The following is an 18501-nucleotide window of genomic DNA, read 5'->3' as shown; positions in this document are numbered from 1 at the left end:
AGGGGGCACCTAGAAATCCTTAGGGCATCAACATATCTTAATCCGGCACTGATTGTTAAAAATTGTGTAATATACGGAACCCTTGGAACGCGAGTCCGACTCGCACTTGGCCGGTTTTTTTAGAATTAAATCTACCAAGTAAACACAATGCTCAAGTAAAAGCGATACCTACAAGTTTATTTTTCAATTCTCCTTCATAAGAAAGTACCTTTGATTAAACCTCTAAACCTTTCTCAGGCATCCATAAAGCAAAGAGGATTTGAAGAAGAGAGTTACTGTCATGGTAAATTATGTAGCTACAGTTCATTTACTGCCATCTTTCGACAGAAGATTAAACCTGTTTGAACGCCATTTGATTTTGATCCTTATTCTTTAACTGATATGTGTTAACTTTTTAAATATTAATATTCACGCCATCTACTCGATCATAGGCTGAAGGTTGTGGCGCCATCGCTCGAAAACATGGAACCATACAGTTTTATGTTCTGTCGAAAGATGGCAGTAAATTTACAGTGGTTACATAATTTACTTTGACAATCCGTCTCTATAGACTTTATTCTCTTTGCATAAAGTAATAGATTTTATTGTCTATTGAGTTCGGGCGATTTTCCGCAACTCGACGTCTTGCGCCTATTTTGCGTGATAGGGGGTGGGCTAGTCAATAAGGCCTAGTTTACCCTCTGGGTTGGAAGGTCAGATGGCAGTCGCTTTCGTAAAAACTAGTGCCTACGTCAAATCATGGGATTAGTTGTCAAGCGGACCCCATCAGGCTCCCATGAGCCGTGGCAAAATGCCGGGATAACGCGAGGAAGAAGAAGGAGGGTGGGCTAGTCCTGCCAGCCCAGCTCCTCGAGGAATCCTATCAAACCTTTGATGTTGAGTAGGACCTCGGGGAGGTCTCTCGGGGATCGGAGATGTTTTGCCCTGTATGGGGCCAATCCGCTTCATTCCAACACCACGTGAGAGGCTATTTCTTCCTTCTCCATGCATCCACGAAATAGATAGATATTGCAGTGCTCAAGTAAAAGGGGTATAAGTACCTATATATATTTTTATTTTCACAATGTATCATGTTTCAGAGAGAGCTTCGACTCGTGCATCGCAGACGCGCGCAACTTCCTCATCCGCCACCAGGTGCCGCTGCAGCTGCGGCAGCGTTTCCTCGAGCATTTGCAGCTCTGCTGGGACACCAGGAAGGCACGTTACAGACAACACACACATATACTACACTTGTAATAAACACAGCTTACTCTCCAGGTGTTGCAGGTGTAGAAATTTTATCGAACGCCTGCAGCTCTGTTGGAATACCGTAACTCACGCTTCAACGGCTTGGTCTATCGGAATTCATATTCTATGGTCTCATCGGAAGATCAGCGCTGGAAGTCGCCAGCAACATGCTGAGATGAGGCCATTTCTGACACTTTATTCTCAGTTCTTTTTTTATGTATAAAAAAGTTTGAAGTTTTGAAGTTTGTTTGTGTTTTTGTTTTCTGTGTGTTTACGAATAAAAACATTCTATTCTATTCTGTAAAGGGGCTATTCATAAATTACGTCATTTCAAAATGGGGGGGGGGTCTGGACATCGGATGATGGTAGCATGACGTAGGAGGAAACGGGGTCATTCGAAGCATGATTTTTGGATGATTTTAAGAGGGGGGGGGAGGCAAAAATCGTCATAACTAGATGACGTAATTTATGGTCAGCCCCAAAGGCAGAATAAAGGTATTTTAAATTAGTAGCTTCGCCTAGTCAGGGGCAACTTCTCCAGGTCTTGCAACTCAACTCTTCAATCATTTATGGAGCCAATGGGCCTACTTTGCACTTTTACATGGCAAGACGCAACCCAAAAAGTTGACGAAATGAATGAAGGTTGATACAATTTTTGCTAAACAGCATCCATTGTTGTTTGTTTCTCGCACAGGCGTACTCGATGACATCGAAGCAGAGCTCTGTGTTCTACGACCTGCCTCCCCACGTGTACCAAGACATCCTGGCCCGCCAGCGGAGCAAATTCATGCTGTGCATACCGTTCATGAAGGTCTGTTCAATCACCCTCGTCTCCAGGCTAGCCTCAATGCAGTGAGACCTTAACACTTTTGAATATATTTACAGATATACCATATACCGATTTAATTACGATGTTTCCTGAAAAGCAATCGTTAAATTTCAAACGCATAAGTCACAAACGCAAAGTTCAAAGAATCGATTTGTTTAGAACACAGTTATTATCAAAATGTTACAAGATGAACGAAATCCGTGCATTCAGTATGCATTCAGGCCTGCACATATTGTAAAAACAGGCAATATTTACAAAAACAGAAAATAATTTAAGTAATATCAAAGAGAATTTAGATTAGAGACTAGAGGAATATTGTCAAAGTAAATTATGTAGTCAGTAAATTTATTGCCATCTTTCGACACAAATTATTAACACTTTTAGAACGCCATTTGACTTTGACCCTTATTTTTTCATTGATATGTGTTAAATTGGTTAAATGTCAAAAAGTATCGCCATCTACTCGAGAGTAGGCCAAAGGTATGGCGCCATCACTCGAAAAGATGGCACCATATTCTCTTTGGTAATATTAAAGCCGGAATTAGAGCCTATAGAATTCGAGATTTAGAAGCTATACCCAACAGCGCCTGGCTTGATGGTTGGCTTCTAGAATGCCGGACTTATTATTTAGCCAGAGCTTTTGTCGACTCCCCAGCTACTAAACAACGAAGACTTAAAAAATGTGTCATCCAACGCGCGCATATTCTACTGCGCACCGAACGAGATCCTGCTGAATACTGGAGACATCAGCACAGAGATGTTCATCATCAAGAAGGGCTTCTGCGAGGTTGGGGTCGGCGCAGCATATCTTTTTCTTCCATACCTTTCGCCCGTCATATCTTCATTCACTCGCGTTTGTTTCATATCATCTCTCACACAGTCCATCCAACTTTTCCTCGGTTTTCCTCTCCCGTTAGGGTGGAATCACATCTGTCAGCATCGAGCCGCATTTTATATATGAGAAATTGCTCGTTAGTATGAAGATGCGTACGCATGCTTTCAGCTTTCCGATGCGTACGTATCTTCATACTAACGAGCAATTTCTCATATATAAAATGCGGCTCGATGCTGACAGATGTGATTCCACCCTTACAGCCCTCGTCTCGTAATACCTTTCTCGCCACATGACTTTCATCCCTCCGCATTTCACATGCCCGTACCATGCTAGCTGGCGATTCGCTCTTACTTTTTCTACTATGGGTGCAACTTTCAGGCTTCCTCTTTTATACTTATTCCTTATCCTATATATCAACCTGTATATCAAGCTATTTAATGTTGTTGGCTTGTCTTTCAGGTTTTAAACCCCGATACGAAAGAAGTGGTTGGCACGTTGATCACAAAAAGTCATTTCGGAGTACTCGAATGTATATTTCGTAAGTGTTTTTTCTATTTACCTCCTTGGTATATTGTTTCCGTTGACTGTATACCATTGGTGTTATGTTTTAATATATTTACGAGGCCAGTATTATTATTTCAGGTTTCCCAGCTTTCTATACCGTACGGACGACGACGCACGTGCTAGTATTCGCCATCTCTAGAAAGTATCTGTTGCAGGCGCTAGAGGTGCCTCAGATAAAAGACGCCATCAACTTTGCTAAAGAACAAGAAGTGAGCAAGCTTCTTATTTTTAATATTTTGCGCTTCTAGGTATTTAAAGGACAACTAACCCGAAGACGAAGTCTTGAATTGCATAAAATAGAAGCCCTGTAGTGAAGGAATTTATTGAACTTTCTAAAGGCGGTGTCTCAATCTCAAAGCGACAAACTTTCTTAAAGGAATTAGTATTTTGTTTTATGAATAATAAGAAAGAATTAACCGACTCTCGGCCCTATAAAATTCGTCCATAGAGTATCATTAGTGATTTTTATCCTTTAATATAAAACAATTAAGGCAGACGCGAAAGCGGTGTGGTGGCCGAGTGGATATGACGCTCGACTTTCAATCCGGAGGTCGCGGGTTCAAATCCTGGCTCGTACCAATGAGTTTTTCAGAACTTATGTACGAAATATCGTTTTGATATAAACCACTAGCTTTTCGGTGAAGGAAAACATCGTGAGGAAACCTGCATACATCTGCGAAGAAATTCAAAGGGTATGTGAAGTCCCCAATCCGCATTGGGCTAGCGTGGGGACTATAGCCCAAGCCCTCTCGTGCATGAGAGGAGGCCTGTGCTCAACAGTGGGACGTATAAATATATGCTGAATTATAAGGCAGACGTATCTGCTAAATAAATAAAACCGGGCAAGTGCGAGTCGGACTCGCGCACGAAGGGTTCCGTATCATAATGCAAAAAAAAAACAAAAAAAAGCAAAAAAAAAAACGGTCACCCATCCAAATACTGACCACTCCCGACGTTGCTTAACTTTGGTCAAAAATCACGTTTGTTGTATGGGAGCCCCATTTAAATCTTTATTTTATTCTGTTTTTAGTATTTGTTGTTATAGCGGCAACAGAAATACATCATCTGTGAAAATTTCAACTGTCTAGCTATCACGGTTCGTGAGATACAGCCTGGTGACAGACGGACGGACGGACGGACGGACGGACGGACGGACGGACAGCGAAGTCTTAGTAATAGGGTCCCGTTTTACCCTTTGGGTACGGAACCCTAAAAATTGTTTAGTGGTGTAGGCACATTGTTACTGGTGAATTCTCAATGTAACTTGGGACTACGGATAGAACATTCTTATCGTAAATAAATGTGGCAGTGCGTCTCAAAAAGGAAGGAATGGAAAGATTCGCATGCTTCTGATAAGTTTCATTAGTAGTCAGTTGGTTAAGATTGAGTCCGAAAGGGTCCTAAATTCGTGGAATTTTTCACTTGTTCCTTTTAATAATTAAATAAATATTATAGGACAATTTTACACAAATCGACCTAGTCCCACAGTAAACTCAATAAGGCTTGTGTTGTGGATACTAGACGACGATATATATAATATACTTATATACATATAAAACATCCATAACTCAGGAACAAATACTTGTGATGAACACACCAATAAATGCCCTTACCAGGATTCGAACCCGGGACGTCCTGCTTCGTAGGCAGGGTCACAACCGACTAGGCTAGGAGGCCGTTTAATATAAGAAATTGTAATGTTTGTATTTAGGAATACAACCGGCTGCTGATTCCTCGCGAGCCGTTCTCCGCGTACCAGCCGCCGCCCCCCGTGCCGAATAGGGAACGCTTCAAACTGCGCAGGAAACACGAGAAGGACTCCGCCTTCCTCCAGCCGTTCAGAAAGTTTGGCTTCTTTTCTATTTTAAGGTGACTTTTAGGGCCATTCATTTATTACGTAAGACGATTTTTGCAACTTTTGACTCCCTCCCTCCCCTAGGTAAGTATGTAAGAAAAAATAAGAATAGGCTGACCCGCTCCCCCTATATTACGTAAGAATCTAAAGGAAACAATGAGTACACTTTCGGTTCGGTTTCGGTTTTCGCTGTTTATTTTTCAAAACAAAAAACATTTTTGGAATGTTTTTATGTACCTACAGAGGTACTGGAGCCCGTTTAAGCTAACTCTGCACCGTGTTTCATAGAATAGAGTGATGAAGTATTATTGAAGTGAAAACTTCTTTAGCGGCGCTGTGCACTTTTTGTGATGGGGAAAAAATGTTAAACTCACGACAGGCCTGTTTTACAACTTTTATGGGCCACAGGTCTGAAATAAAGGAATATTTAATTTATTTAATTTAATTTAATTTAATTTAATTTAAACGTCTAATTTCATAGAAAAAAAAAATCGCATCTTTGTGATCTTACGTAAGAACTATGAAAACCCCCTCTCTCCCCCTTGTAAGAGAAAATAAGATTTGTTCGACTCCGCTCCCTAGTATACTTTTTGCGGCCTCGCTTATTCAGACGTGACTGTCTAATAAACTGTCTTGATCATATTAACACAAAACTAATTGTAATTATATGATTTAACTTTAACTCACGCATTTTGGTCACTCGCTCTACAAAACAAACTTGGGCTTGGGTGGGCCGAATTCCAGTAGGTATCTACAGATGTAGGGCTTAATTATTTTCCATCGTATTTTCACGGAAACGTACGAAGTTACGAACGTGTCTTGCTATTTCAGTCAGTATCGGTACAAAAAATACTGAGGTTGACTGAAGTAGCATGACTCATGGTATAATATTATACTCCGCCTGGTACTCCATTCCCGTCTTTTCTAGGTCACCTAACTGACACGGGCCTACGTCATCATGCGACAGCGCTATATGATAATATGCGATAGCGCTATATATAGCGGCCATGTTGTTGTGACGTAGGCCCGTGTCACTCTGGGAGTGGAAGACCATGTTTTATTAGACTATGGCATGACTGATGATGATTAGCTTAGTGTTCAATTCAAATTATGTTCGAGAAAGTCATACTTTTAGTAATTTCTACGTGTAGGTATAATGAACATCGCAACACTTAATTTCAGCTAGCAGTACTTAATTACAAGCTTTTTATTAACTTGCAATGTACCTATGTTTGTACGGGTCAAATCTTGCAAGTTAAATTTGACCCACTTCCCGGTTTTCGATGAAGATGAAAATTTGTATACGTTGTGTAAGTCGGGTGACAATGCAATATTATGGTACCATCGAGCTGATCTGATGATGGAGACAGGAGGTGGCCATACGAAATCTGTGATAAAACAACGCAACCTAACTGTAGTTGGGGTTTTTAGAATTGTCTCGATGAGTATTAGTTGCCTGTGGAAAGAAAAGTACAGTCAGCGACAAAAGCTTGTACCAAAAATGTAAATTTTGCCAAAAACTTATTTTATACAATCGACTGTTTCAGAAACGTGTTCCCTCGTTTCACGTTCCGGCCGGACAGCACCCTGCTCACTCGCTACGAGGTAAAACCTTCTAAGACCCAGTCATTTTTGCAGTTATTTTTAGTTCCATTATAGTTCGAATTTAATTTAATTTTGTTCTTTCAAAAGGAAATCGGCAAGCGTATTATGGATGGGTTTATCCACGTGATAAAAGAACTGTCACTTTTTAACACCGCGGGATAGAAAGTGACGAATACCAATTTATCACGCTATCATGTAGACAAGAACGACCATCATATCGTCGGTATACTTCCAAAACATGGTAACTGACAAATTGGTCAAAAATGAGTTGTTTTTACAGTTTTGTTCACATTTAATTGTTTTAAATATAAATGTGTCATTTTTTATTTATGTTTATTATTTACAACGTTATAGAGTGTAAAAAAGTACTAACAGACAGGAAAAAATAATAAGGGTATTTAAAACAACATATCTCAAACTGGTCACGTAAAATATACGTTAACATGTTTTGCCTGGATGTACCTACCTATAATTAAGAACCTAGTTATAGCAACTGGTGAAATATTATAACATTATACATAACTATTTGGGTGATTCTTAAATTGTGTCCAAAAAATTTTTTTTTCTTAAACGTTTTTATTTTTCACATATTATTACACGTATCAAAAGTACATACAAAAAGCAATTTTTTGATTCATATGGTCAAGCTTAATACCCTCAGGAAAGGTAAATAAAATGAGTACATAAACACGGTTGTGACAAAGTGTCCCTCAGTCGTGACATTTCGGCATTTTGTAGGCCAACTCGGCTATTTTTATTTATATAGTTATGTTAACATAGCCTAAGTCACTCCTATGACTACGACAAACCTAATAACAGCTCAGACGTTGCAATCCGTAAAACTATAAAGGCAGTAGAGCGTGACAAAGAATTTGATACACATCATACATACATACATACAAGTGATACAAGCTAAAAACATTTTTTTTGCTTTGGTAGTCGGGCAATAATAAAAAATGATCTGTAGCTAATAAAAATGCATTTCTGAAAAGTGCATGTGCCTCTAAATTAATCAAACGAATTAAGAATGACACGACCACGTGTCTATATGTCACGAACGTGGACTGAAAAGTCCGTGGCGGTGACAGATGTTTTGAGGCCACGGTCGTGATAATTTGGGACATGTTCGATATTACATAAACATTTCCTTTGATTTTGCACATGTTAAATAATTAGCTTAATCTGCAATGTCTGAGGTATATCTTATATTACAAACAATAACGTGAAACTGCAACTTACTTTTAAAACTCTAACACGGCGGTGACGCGTTAAGGTTGACCGTTTTTTCAAATGAACACAAATAAATAATTTTCGACAAAACTTCTCCCTTCAGCCATTTGTAAACCTGACAACAACACGGTGTTGCTGTTCTAAAAAAACTTTAATAAGGCTGCCAGTAATAAAGATAATTTTCTACCGAGTACCGCATGTTTATATTACCACGCGCGGTGGTGACGCGAAAACGAATCACAAAATGTATGTTGTTTAAAATTATATAAAGTTGTTATAAATCCATAAAAAAATTAAACAGTGTTGTAGAACAAGGATTAGTGTATCATATTTGATATAAATTATTGCAAAAACACTTCATATTTTTTCAAAAAAAAAAACAAATATCACTAAATCTGGGGAAGTCACACTACACGGTCCGTGACATTTCGCACTTGTATTTTTTTTTTATTTGTTTCTAATACTCTTAGGACAATACATTTAGGTTGACCTAAAACTAGAGGTAAATTGCTAAGTATAATTGGTAAGTTGATATAGACTTTACTTATTTTCACAAAAATAAATGCTATTCTTACGTGTTACACAAAAAATGCATAAGAATAAGAATTACCCATTTACCTGTAGACATTTCTTTCAATACGCAATCTATTATACAACTAGATAATATTAAATTCACTTAACACAGATTTAAATATGCTCGGTAAACGCTAACAAAATCAGTACCTATCATAATTTTTTGAAGTAATTTAGTTATAAGGAGTGTATTGTCATATGTTTCTTCAATAAAGGAGGGAAAAAAAATTAGAATCAGTTATAACTGTTTACCTGTAAATAATAATAACATGTTGCATGTAATTTATTACTTTTTATTTCTACGTTAGTTTTTAGAATTTGCTTATAATGCCCTGTGAACTAGTATTTTTTATCACTGTATTTTTTTAAATTATATGTAATTATTTTTTATATAATTATAAACAAATACACAAAAATCAGTCCATTTTTTATACAGGTAAAACATGATAACTAACACATGCCATGTTTTTGTCGGCCAATATTTTATATTTTTCGGTTTAAAAATATCACTTTTATCAATTTATAGACAATATTAATATCCAAATATTTTATGTGTCAAAGTAAATTTGTCAAAACGCGTTTCCAAATTACCTTATTTGAGGATCAAACTTTCAACTCGCGTTTTCTCGAAACTATGTTTCAGGTAGTTATCATGTTTTAGAAGTATACCGACGATATCCAATTCTGGATTTAGGAGAAGGAGATACTATGCCTTACCAACCAAGATTTGTTGGCATTTGGATAGAAGAATAGAATAGAATAGAAAATAATTTATTTGAAACAACACATCTTAAAATTTATACAGACAAACATATAACGTAGGTTAATGTAATTGTTTGTTTCAAAGAGGATACCACTCAGCATGTGTCGGAGCACTCAGTGCAACGACGCTGATTTTCAGTGGACCCTTGAACTTATAAAAATAATTAATTAAACAATAGCAAAAACAAATGTATAAAATAATAATGGCCGGTATAAAACAAAATTACAATTCTTTCAAAGACAGGAACTTAAAGTGGGAACAGAGATGATTAGCCACATTTTTAGAGCATTACCTTTACTAAAGCGCTGGACAAACTATCACACCGTCGTTAAGAATAGCAAAAACAATTTTACAAAAACATTAAAAAATACTACAATAATATTCATAAGAGATTTAGCATCGGCATTTAATTTTATAACATTTTTTGCAAATTCAGAATGTGTTTTTTGTACTTAATTTTAAATGTATGAACAGATGTAGAATTGCGTATAGGTGGCGGTATATTGTTCCAGCATTTCGTGGCAGAGTACTTGAAACTGCCACGAAATGCAGATGTATTGTGCCGAGGACAAGCAAGACGACTAGCACCTCTGACATGACGTTGAGAAAATTGTAACTTAGCTATTAAATATTGGGGTGTTAAAGTCTTCACAATGCCAAAAAGCAAACAAGCGAAATGCAGTGCGCGTCGTGACTCCATGTTCATTAAATCACTACTATTTAGGAAAGGTGTCACATGAGTTCTTGGTGGTATGTGAAAGCAGAATCGGGCACAAGCATTCTGCACACGCTGTATTAGTTTCTTGGTTTGGGCCAACAAACAACCACCTATGACAGTATCCGCGTAGTTAAGTCTAGAGAGGATTAGAGATTCACATAAATAAATTCGAACATCGATACTTAAATATTTACGAATACGGTACAATATTGTGAGTCGGTAAAAACAGCTTCTGGACGTTTCTAAAACATGATTGTGAAATCTTAAATTACCATCCATAAGTACACCCAAGTTTCGAGCTTCTTGAACTTGTTCAATGCAGTCAACGCCTATTTTAATAATCGGATTACAATTTTTAATTTGACGCCGTTGCTTTTCAGAACCTAATATGAGAAATTTAGATTTTAAGGGGTTTAAAAATAAACTGTTTCTACTGGACCATTGAACTAATCGAGACAAGTCATCATTTATGCTATTTACTGCGTGGGAAATTTGGTCTGGCTTAAGTGGGAGATATACTTGGAGGTCATCGGCATAAATGTGATATCGGCAATTTTGGATGGAATTTACTATGTCAGCGCTATATAGAATATACAATAATGGACCCAATATCGAACCCTGTGGAACGCCACGAGAGACGAGTGAAGATTCGGAAATCCTACTGGTACCATTTTTATTGCTTAGTTTTGTTATTTGAAGGCGACCACTTAGATAGCTAGAGAACCATTTCAGTGCTAGCATATCGAAACCGTAGTAGGTAAGTTTAGAGATTAACAAGTTATGGTCAATTGTGTCAAAAGCACGAGAAAAATCAAGTAGTACCATAATTGTTCCGTTTCCAGAGTCAATCTCAGTCAGGATGTCATCAACAACATCTAGCAGGGCAGTTGAGGTACTATGTCCAGACCTAAAACCTGATTGTTTTGACGGCAAAATGCAGTTAGCCTCAAGGAACTCTGTTACTTGTAGGCAAACAGCTTTCTCTAGAACTTTTGACAAAAATGGCAAAATGCTAATAGGTCGGAGATCTTTAAATTCACATGGGTTACTTTTTTTGGGGATAGGTTTTATTAGAGCTACTTTCCAGGCATCAGGAAATACTCCGGAAAGGATAGACTGATTTATTAAAGCAGTAATTAGCCCTAATGTGCGTGGAAGTGTCAGAAGAATCATGTCACGCGAGATTTCATCTGTACCGAGAGCGTTCGATGAGATATTGGTGATGATTTTAGAGACCGTATTCTCATCAACTGTTTTAAAACTAAAAGTTGCAGAACCAAAACGATTATATTCAAAGTATGTAAGATCAGATAAAGTAACATTGGTCTTAGGAATATTTAGAAAGTGATTGTTTATTAAATTAGGATCATCAAAGAAACAAGGTAGAGTACATTCTTTACTATTGAAATCGGCAATACTGTGTTTTATATTTTTCCATAGTTTACGAGAGTCGTTAGAGATTTTGTTGATTTTTTCATTAAAATAAGCCTGCTTTTCTGTGAACATGGCTTGATTAACAGTACTTTTTAAAGTTTTGTAGTACAGTTTATGAGAGTCTAACCCTGTCTTGCGGCTTTTAGCATGCGCTTCATCTCTAAGCTTCATCATTTCTTTGACAGTTGGTGTTATCCAAGGAAGAGTTTGATTTTTTAAAAGAGTTGATTTTACGGGAGCAAAGTTATCAAAGATATAGATGATATAAGTGTTAAATAATGCCAGTGACTCATCAATATTATTACTTAGTAATCTTTCCCATACAATTTTTTCGACGTACGCATTAAATTCTTTAAGGCAAATATTTTTCAGGGGTCTATAACAAATCCACGAACGACATGGCTTAGGTTTTTTGACATGCACATTTCATGAGATAAACGCGTGGTTACCGAGGTCAGGGATGTAGTCTACACAAACTTGAGAAAGTTTACTATTGCTGCAGATAAGGTCTATAAGCGTTTCTGAATGGTCAGTGAAATGGGTGGGTTGTGTTATATATTGCTCTAAATTCATGTAATGTAGAAACCCTAGAAGCTTTTTAGTATTAGGTTCATTTGAGGAGAGTATATTAATATTAAAATCGCCCATAAGGATTACATGATCGAAAGCAGAAAGCGAACCGAGAGATTCAGTCAAGGCATCTAAAAAGGTATCTACATTGAGCCAGGGCGGACGATATGCGGTACCAATGGCGTATTTAAGTCCATTAAGAGTTACTCTAAGCCACATTTGCTCAACTAGAGGTGTGTGGGGCGGATCGAGCTGACGAGCACAGATACCTTGTCGTATGTAGAAACCAACCCCGCCACCGCGCGCGCGAACCCCGGAAGGGCGCGGCACGTGCCGTAACCGGTAGCCCGCCGGAGCCGGCGCGCGCGCCTCTTGTCCTGTCTGAAGCCAAGTCTCGTTTATTGCCATGATGTCAACCGAATGGCGTTCAAGCGCTACAAGGAATTCCTCGTGGCGTGTTCCAAGCGAGCCGGGGTTTAGTAGGCCAATAGTAAAGTGTTTGTCTTTTATGAAATATTATATATTATTTGGCTACTTTATCTTTCACAATTGTCGCATAATATTATAACTAGCGACCCTCCCTAGCTTCGCACGGGTTAACAAATTATACACTTAAACCTTCCGCTTCCGCAAGAATCACTCTATTGATAGGTGAAAACCGCATGAAAATCCGTTCAGTAGTTTTTGAGTTTATCGCGAACAAACTTACAAACACACCAACAGACAGACGCGGCGGGGGACTTTGTTTTATTTTAAGGTGTAGTGATGTTGTTGTCTCCAACCAACAGGTTTGTCGCTCGTTCTGCGCAGTCGCAGGCACGTTCGTCTTCCCGTGCTACACGTATATGGTACTGCAGTTCCCCGCGTTGTACTACGTGGCGATTATACTCGACCTGTCGGCCTATGGCGACGTGTAAGTAGCAGTCAGTGGCGTAGCTAGGCGTGGGCGAATGGGGCCTTCGCCCACGGCCTCGCACTTAGGGGGGCCTCGCAAAGTCATTTTTATTAACTTGGGAAAAGTCATTGAAAAGAGCCTCGCAGATGTGGTTTTCGCCCACGGCTAGATTGGTTCACGCTATGCCGCTGTTAGCAGTAGGCTAGTGGGCTGTAAGGGCTTTCATTTTCCCGTGTCTCTCATGTCTTTCGTCTCAAATGTCTCATACGTCTCAACTTCCATAAACTTTGTTTCATCTTAACTATTTTTTTTGGCCCAATATAAGCTTAGCCCTATATTTATCATAATATATGTGTAGTTCCTCATTTCGCTTCTTGAATGGTATGTGATTGAATCTTGTTAGCACTGTAATTACTATTATTATCGCCAGTGTACCAATATTAGTTGAGTATCTATTATACCACACATGTTATAGGTACCTACCTCAATCCGATGACAAAGCAACATAAATATTCTTGGTATATAAATCTTAGTAGGAATTGTCTCAGGATGTAGGCAATGCACTTATTATGTAAAAACCAATATCCTTTTTTTGTGTATTATCTGCATTTGTCTGTTTTTTCCCCAATAAAGAAAATAAAACAATGTTAAACTTCACCTCTGGTTGTATGGAGTCTAAATGGTCGACGAACCTAAAGTAGTTGATTCACCCACATCCATTTCACGGTTTGACCCACACTCACAACCATTTTACAGAATCTTCCGCCTGTTCGTCGGGTTCTTTGACGAGAAAGGCATCCTGGTGTACCATCCCGCGAACACCGCCGCTCATTATCTGCGGGGCGCTTTCATGTTGGACCTGCTCGGCTGCCTACCTCTGGAAGATCTGGAAGTGTCCATGAAGTATTCTTACGGTGAGTAGGGTAGGGTGGTCTAAGACTGCGCACTTAAGGTTTGAGACGTGATAAAATAAAAACAAACGGTATAAATGAAATCAACTTTTGTTATTTTCTTCCCGAATAACAAGACAACATAATTTTAAACACTCTTTGTAAATGAGATCAACCGATCTTGATATATTGGAGCATAATTGAAAAATGAGATATGCGCATTCTTACGCTACCTGTGTTGTAAGAATGCGCAGCAAAATTTGTAAGACTGCGCGGGTAGGGTAAGAATACGCGAGACCCAAAAAGGTTATAATTATTTACATAAGTCACAAGCAAAGGCGGCAGCACCCGTGTACGCTGCGCATTGTTTATGCCACCATTCATTACAAGCGATGCACGCAATCCAGTCTTCAGTAATAGGGTCTTTATAGATCTCGCCACATCACGGGCATGTCCAAGAGGGTCAACATGATTTACAACAACATATCTTGGCTTGTAGATTGCGCTTGATGTGTCTCTTTGCCTTCAGCAAAATTAGCCTCGTTATATCGTTCTATAATATCGGTTACAGAATTAGCCAAGAAATCAGCTTCAGTGAATACCTCAGGCTTATAAGGCGATATTCCTGTAGTTTTAAATTTTCAGCATCACCTGCGGGGTTTGTAGCTTTGAGACAAGCTGGTGTGAAGGTTTTACACATTTGGAATACAGTAATAGTTCTTCCTGGGTTATTTCTGAGCCGTTTTTCACATTCATGTGGTAATGGATGTGCAAGACTGCGCGCGCATTTTTACACGGTTGTACCATGCGCATTCTTACACATTCCTTCATTTTTTACTAAAGCATACTGATAACGCCACCTATGCAAAATGACGTGAACTAGCGACTCCCATTCAAACGCGCAATCGCATACGCGATGCAAATTCAAGATCTCATCTTTTAATTTACTTAAGACTATTTAGTGACAATACATTTAAATTGAAGAAAAATAAGATCAACATGTGATAAAAACTTCAAATTCACCTAGAGTGTCGTATTTTCACAGTAAACTAAATTAATTCCTGGAGCAATAACAGGTGCCATTACACTTCAAAACAACGATGAAGTTAGCCACGAACTTCACTTTGAATCTAAGTTATGACGTATGCGCATTCTTATCGACCGCGCAGTCTTAGACCACCCTACCCTACATGGTATATCGTCGGGTGACAAGCAAAAGTCACTAACACCATTGAAATTATTGGACAATAAACCGTGTTAAGTGTAATAAAGTGCATTTTGTTACTTTAATTTTTTGATAGTACTTAGTGACTTTTGCTTGTCACCCGACGATATCATACATACAGTGTTAAGAGTAACAGTGGAAGTGGACCGACGCCTTTGATATTTGCGTAAATGCCGACACCGCACAAGAACACAGCAGGGTTGTCACAGACCGTTACACAACTGCCCAAAAAACGGCACATTTCAAATAAGACACGCCAGCCCTGTAAATAGTACCGAGCTACTAATAATGGCGATGTATGCAGGTGCGCGCCACCCACCCCTCGCACCCCGTACGATTGCCCTGTCTAGACCAGTGGTGGGCAAATTACCTCATGGGGGGCCAGAAAGTTTAGGAAATTTAAGTGGAGGGCCAGAATTGTAGCCAAAATTTATTTTGATTTGTGATAATCGTGGGCCAATGCCATATTAGCCCATATACTAATTATTTCATAGGACCGGCGGCGGGCCGGATAAAATCCATTCGCGGGCCTTACTTTGCCCACCACTGGTCTAGACGGTTTCGTCGAATGATTTATTTTGGCTTGTTTCTTTCTGATTAGTTAGGATAGGCCAATTACTATGTAGTGGCCAATAATTTTATTCACCCTAATTTGATTGACTCCGTCAAATATGAGCTATTGTTACAGGCGACCTGTACCAAGTGACTGCCATGAAGCAGGTCCTGATGCTGAACAGGTTGCTGCAGCTGTACCGGCTGCCCGGGACCCTGGACATGCTCACCAGCTTCGTGGAGCGCCGTGACATTATAATAGTGTACGTACCAAAAAAATCTGCCATGGAAGGACCCCTGGGGCCCGTTTTTCAAAAGCTTGTAATTTATAATACAAGTAAAGTACTTTCTAAGTAAAGCTGTCAAAAAGTGACGCTGTATTACAAGTTACAAGCTTTTGAGAAACGGGCCCCTGAACGCATTTGCCAGAATGACCTCGAACCGCGGAAAACGGCGGCAAGCAACATCTGTGCCTCAGCAGTTGACTACGACACTCTGCAAAGAGTATAAGGGCAAAGAAGAAGAAGAGTAACAACAAGGACCTTTGACCCTTACATGCATGAAGTATCAATTATAACTCGTCCTATCATATGTTACGTCCCAGCGTCCCACAACTTTTTTTTTGACGGATGGGACGGACGGATTGGGATTGCGTTTACGCACGGTGTGTGGGACTCGCCGCTCCTTTCCCCTCTAAGGGGGGAGTTTCCCCGAGAGGGGGGAAGATTGCCCTACCCACTCGCACTCCGGCGTTTCTCTCTCTTTGCCGTTCGTGAGGGCGCACTGGGATCGATGACGTTCCACCACGGCGCCCTCCTCATCGTACATAAACTCCAATACAGAGTTAATAACATTTCTCCGTTGAAAATCATTTGAGAGAATTTGCAAAATTGAGATCATTTGCTAGAAAATTTTTATTACTTCAAGGAGGCGATCTGGTATCGTTTTTTTTTTTAAATTTTGACCGTAAACGGTTAACTCAATTTAGATGTGCCATCAGTACAAAATATGACGTTTAACGACTTAAAAGGTTAACATTTTAACCGCCATAAACTGATATATGTATAAGACTGATAAGACATATAAAATCGAGCTCATTACGCCGCGGTCTGATAAATAAGACAAACTGCCGTATTCGAACTTCAAGATATTCACAAGACACGACTTGTACTAGATCCATTCTAAATACGTTATAGTTTAGATATGAACTAGTTCTCTTTTGCAGCGCAATTCGGGCAACCATTGTCACTTTTACGTTAGATAGAGTAAGATATCTATTAGATGTGAATTGGATCTCTAAGTCATATCCTGTGGAAATCGTTCAACAGTATCTCCAGAATCGCGCAAATGTCAAATTTGACAGGTTAGATCTTAAACATATCGTTATCGTATCTTGGTGATGTCTAATAGATGTCTATTTCAAAATCCGAATCGGGCCCAAAGTTCGTACAACTTCGTACCACCGGCAACACGAGCACGCTCGATGAAAAATTCTATGGCGGTTAAAAGGTTAAGAGTATTTATCCTCCTCCAGATTCAAAACTATCCCCATCTTCCTAACGATCCTGAATGTTCTGACGGTTTGCCTGATCTTCTCATCGGTAAGGATATATCACTCGGAGGACGACACCCGGTGGGCCTTCGTGCCGTTCAACGACCCCGGGGGCTCCTGGATACACCTCTATAATAACGCTTGTGAGCATATTTACTTTACTTTTTAAACCCAGACGCAAACCCTGACTCCTTGACTTATAAATTTGACTGCTCTGCCTGAATGGGGCCTTCGCTCACGGCCTCGCACTTAGGGGGGCCTCGCAAAGCCAACCTTTTTATTACCTTGGGAAAACACATTGAAAAGGGCCTCGCAGATGTGGTTTTGCGCCCACGGCTAGATTGATTCGGCTCTGTGTGTGTCTGTCTGTTGCACCGTATCTCTCAAACGGGTGAACCGATTGGTTGCGATTTATTTTTATTCGAAAGCAGGTTTCCTAGCGCTAGTTCTTTGGTTTGGTTAGTAAAGGTGGCCACATTTTTTCGTTCAGGTGATAAAGCAAAAATAAGTAAAATAAAAGTATCTATGTAACAAAAACTAAAAGTTAGTAATATACTTTGACGACCGATCTGGCCTAGAGGGTAGTGACCCTGCCTGTGAAGCCGATGGTTCCGGTAAGGGTATTTATTTGTGTGATGAACACAAATATTTGTTCCTGAGTCATGGGTGTTTCCTATGTATATAAGTATGTATTTATCTATATAAGTACATATGTATATCGTCGCCTAACACCCATAGTACAAGCTTTGCTTAGTTTGGGGCTAGGTTGATCTCATGATCTGTGTAAGATGTCCCTAATATATATTTATTTATTTATACTGGTCTGTACATAAATTAATTTTGTTTCACCCATAGACCGCTTCAACGTGACGGAGAGTCCTTTCAACCTGCACGTGGGCTGCTACTTCTGGATCGTGTCCGAGGCCACAACGACAGGATATAACACCATTGCGCCCTCGAACCTTCATATAATGAGCGTGCTGTTCTGGAGTATGGTGCTCGGTGAGATTCTCTATTTTATATTTTACTCAATCTATCTCGCGGCCAAATATCCCTCCACCTGTGAGACAGCTTAAAAATAAGCAAACTTTTACGCAGATAGGGGACGGCCTTAACACAAAAAGCACGTTCTTGTCCTGATAGCACTAATATAAGGACCTCTTCTGGGGCCATATGTTACGCGC

The 18501-nt window shown here is 39.4% G+C and overlaps 1 protein-coding gene and 1 long non-coding RNA gene across 2 annotated transcripts in view; both read left to right on the top strand.

Annotated features, from left to right (window-relative positions):
* LOC134801742 (uncharacterized) overlaps positions 1-18501 on the top strand; it is a 76294-nt gene that overhangs the window by 26245 nt on the left and 31548 nt on the right. Inside the window, exons 20-31 of the mRNA XM_063774339.1 lie at positions 1080-1197; positions 1922-2038; positions 2712-2843; positions 3351-3429; positions 3534-3664; positions 5167-5324; positions 6858-6915; positions 12992-13116; positions 13855-14012; positions 15902-16028; positions 17300-17460; positions 18173-18319. Coding sequence (XP_063630409.1) covers positions 1080-1197; positions 1922-2038; positions 2712-2843; positions 3351-3429; positions 3534-3664; positions 5167-5324; positions 6858-6915; positions 12992-13116; positions 13855-14012; positions 15902-16028; positions 17300-17460; positions 18173-18319 — 1511 coding nt within the window. The remainder of the gene's footprint in view (positions 1-1079; positions 1198-1921; positions 2039-2711; positions 2844-3350; positions 3430-3533; positions 3665-5166; positions 5325-6857; positions 6916-12991; positions 13117-13854; positions 14013-15901; positions 16029-17299; positions 17461-18172; positions 18320-18501) is intronic.
* Positions 584-958, top strand: LOC134801906 (uncharacterized). The gene is made up of 2 exons (XR_010145732.1): positions 584-649; positions 813-958. It is a non-coding gene; the product is annotated as an uncharacterized LOC134801906 (long non-coding RNA).

This window comes from Cydia splendana, chromosome 23 (assembly GCF_910591565.1).
Source record: "Cydia splendana chromosome 23, ilCydSple1.2, whole genome shotgun sequence".
NCBI lineage: Eukaryota > Metazoa > Arthropoda > Insecta > Lepidoptera > Tortricidae > Cydia > Cydia splendana.
This window is presented reverse-complemented; position numbering and strand designations above follow the sequence as displayed.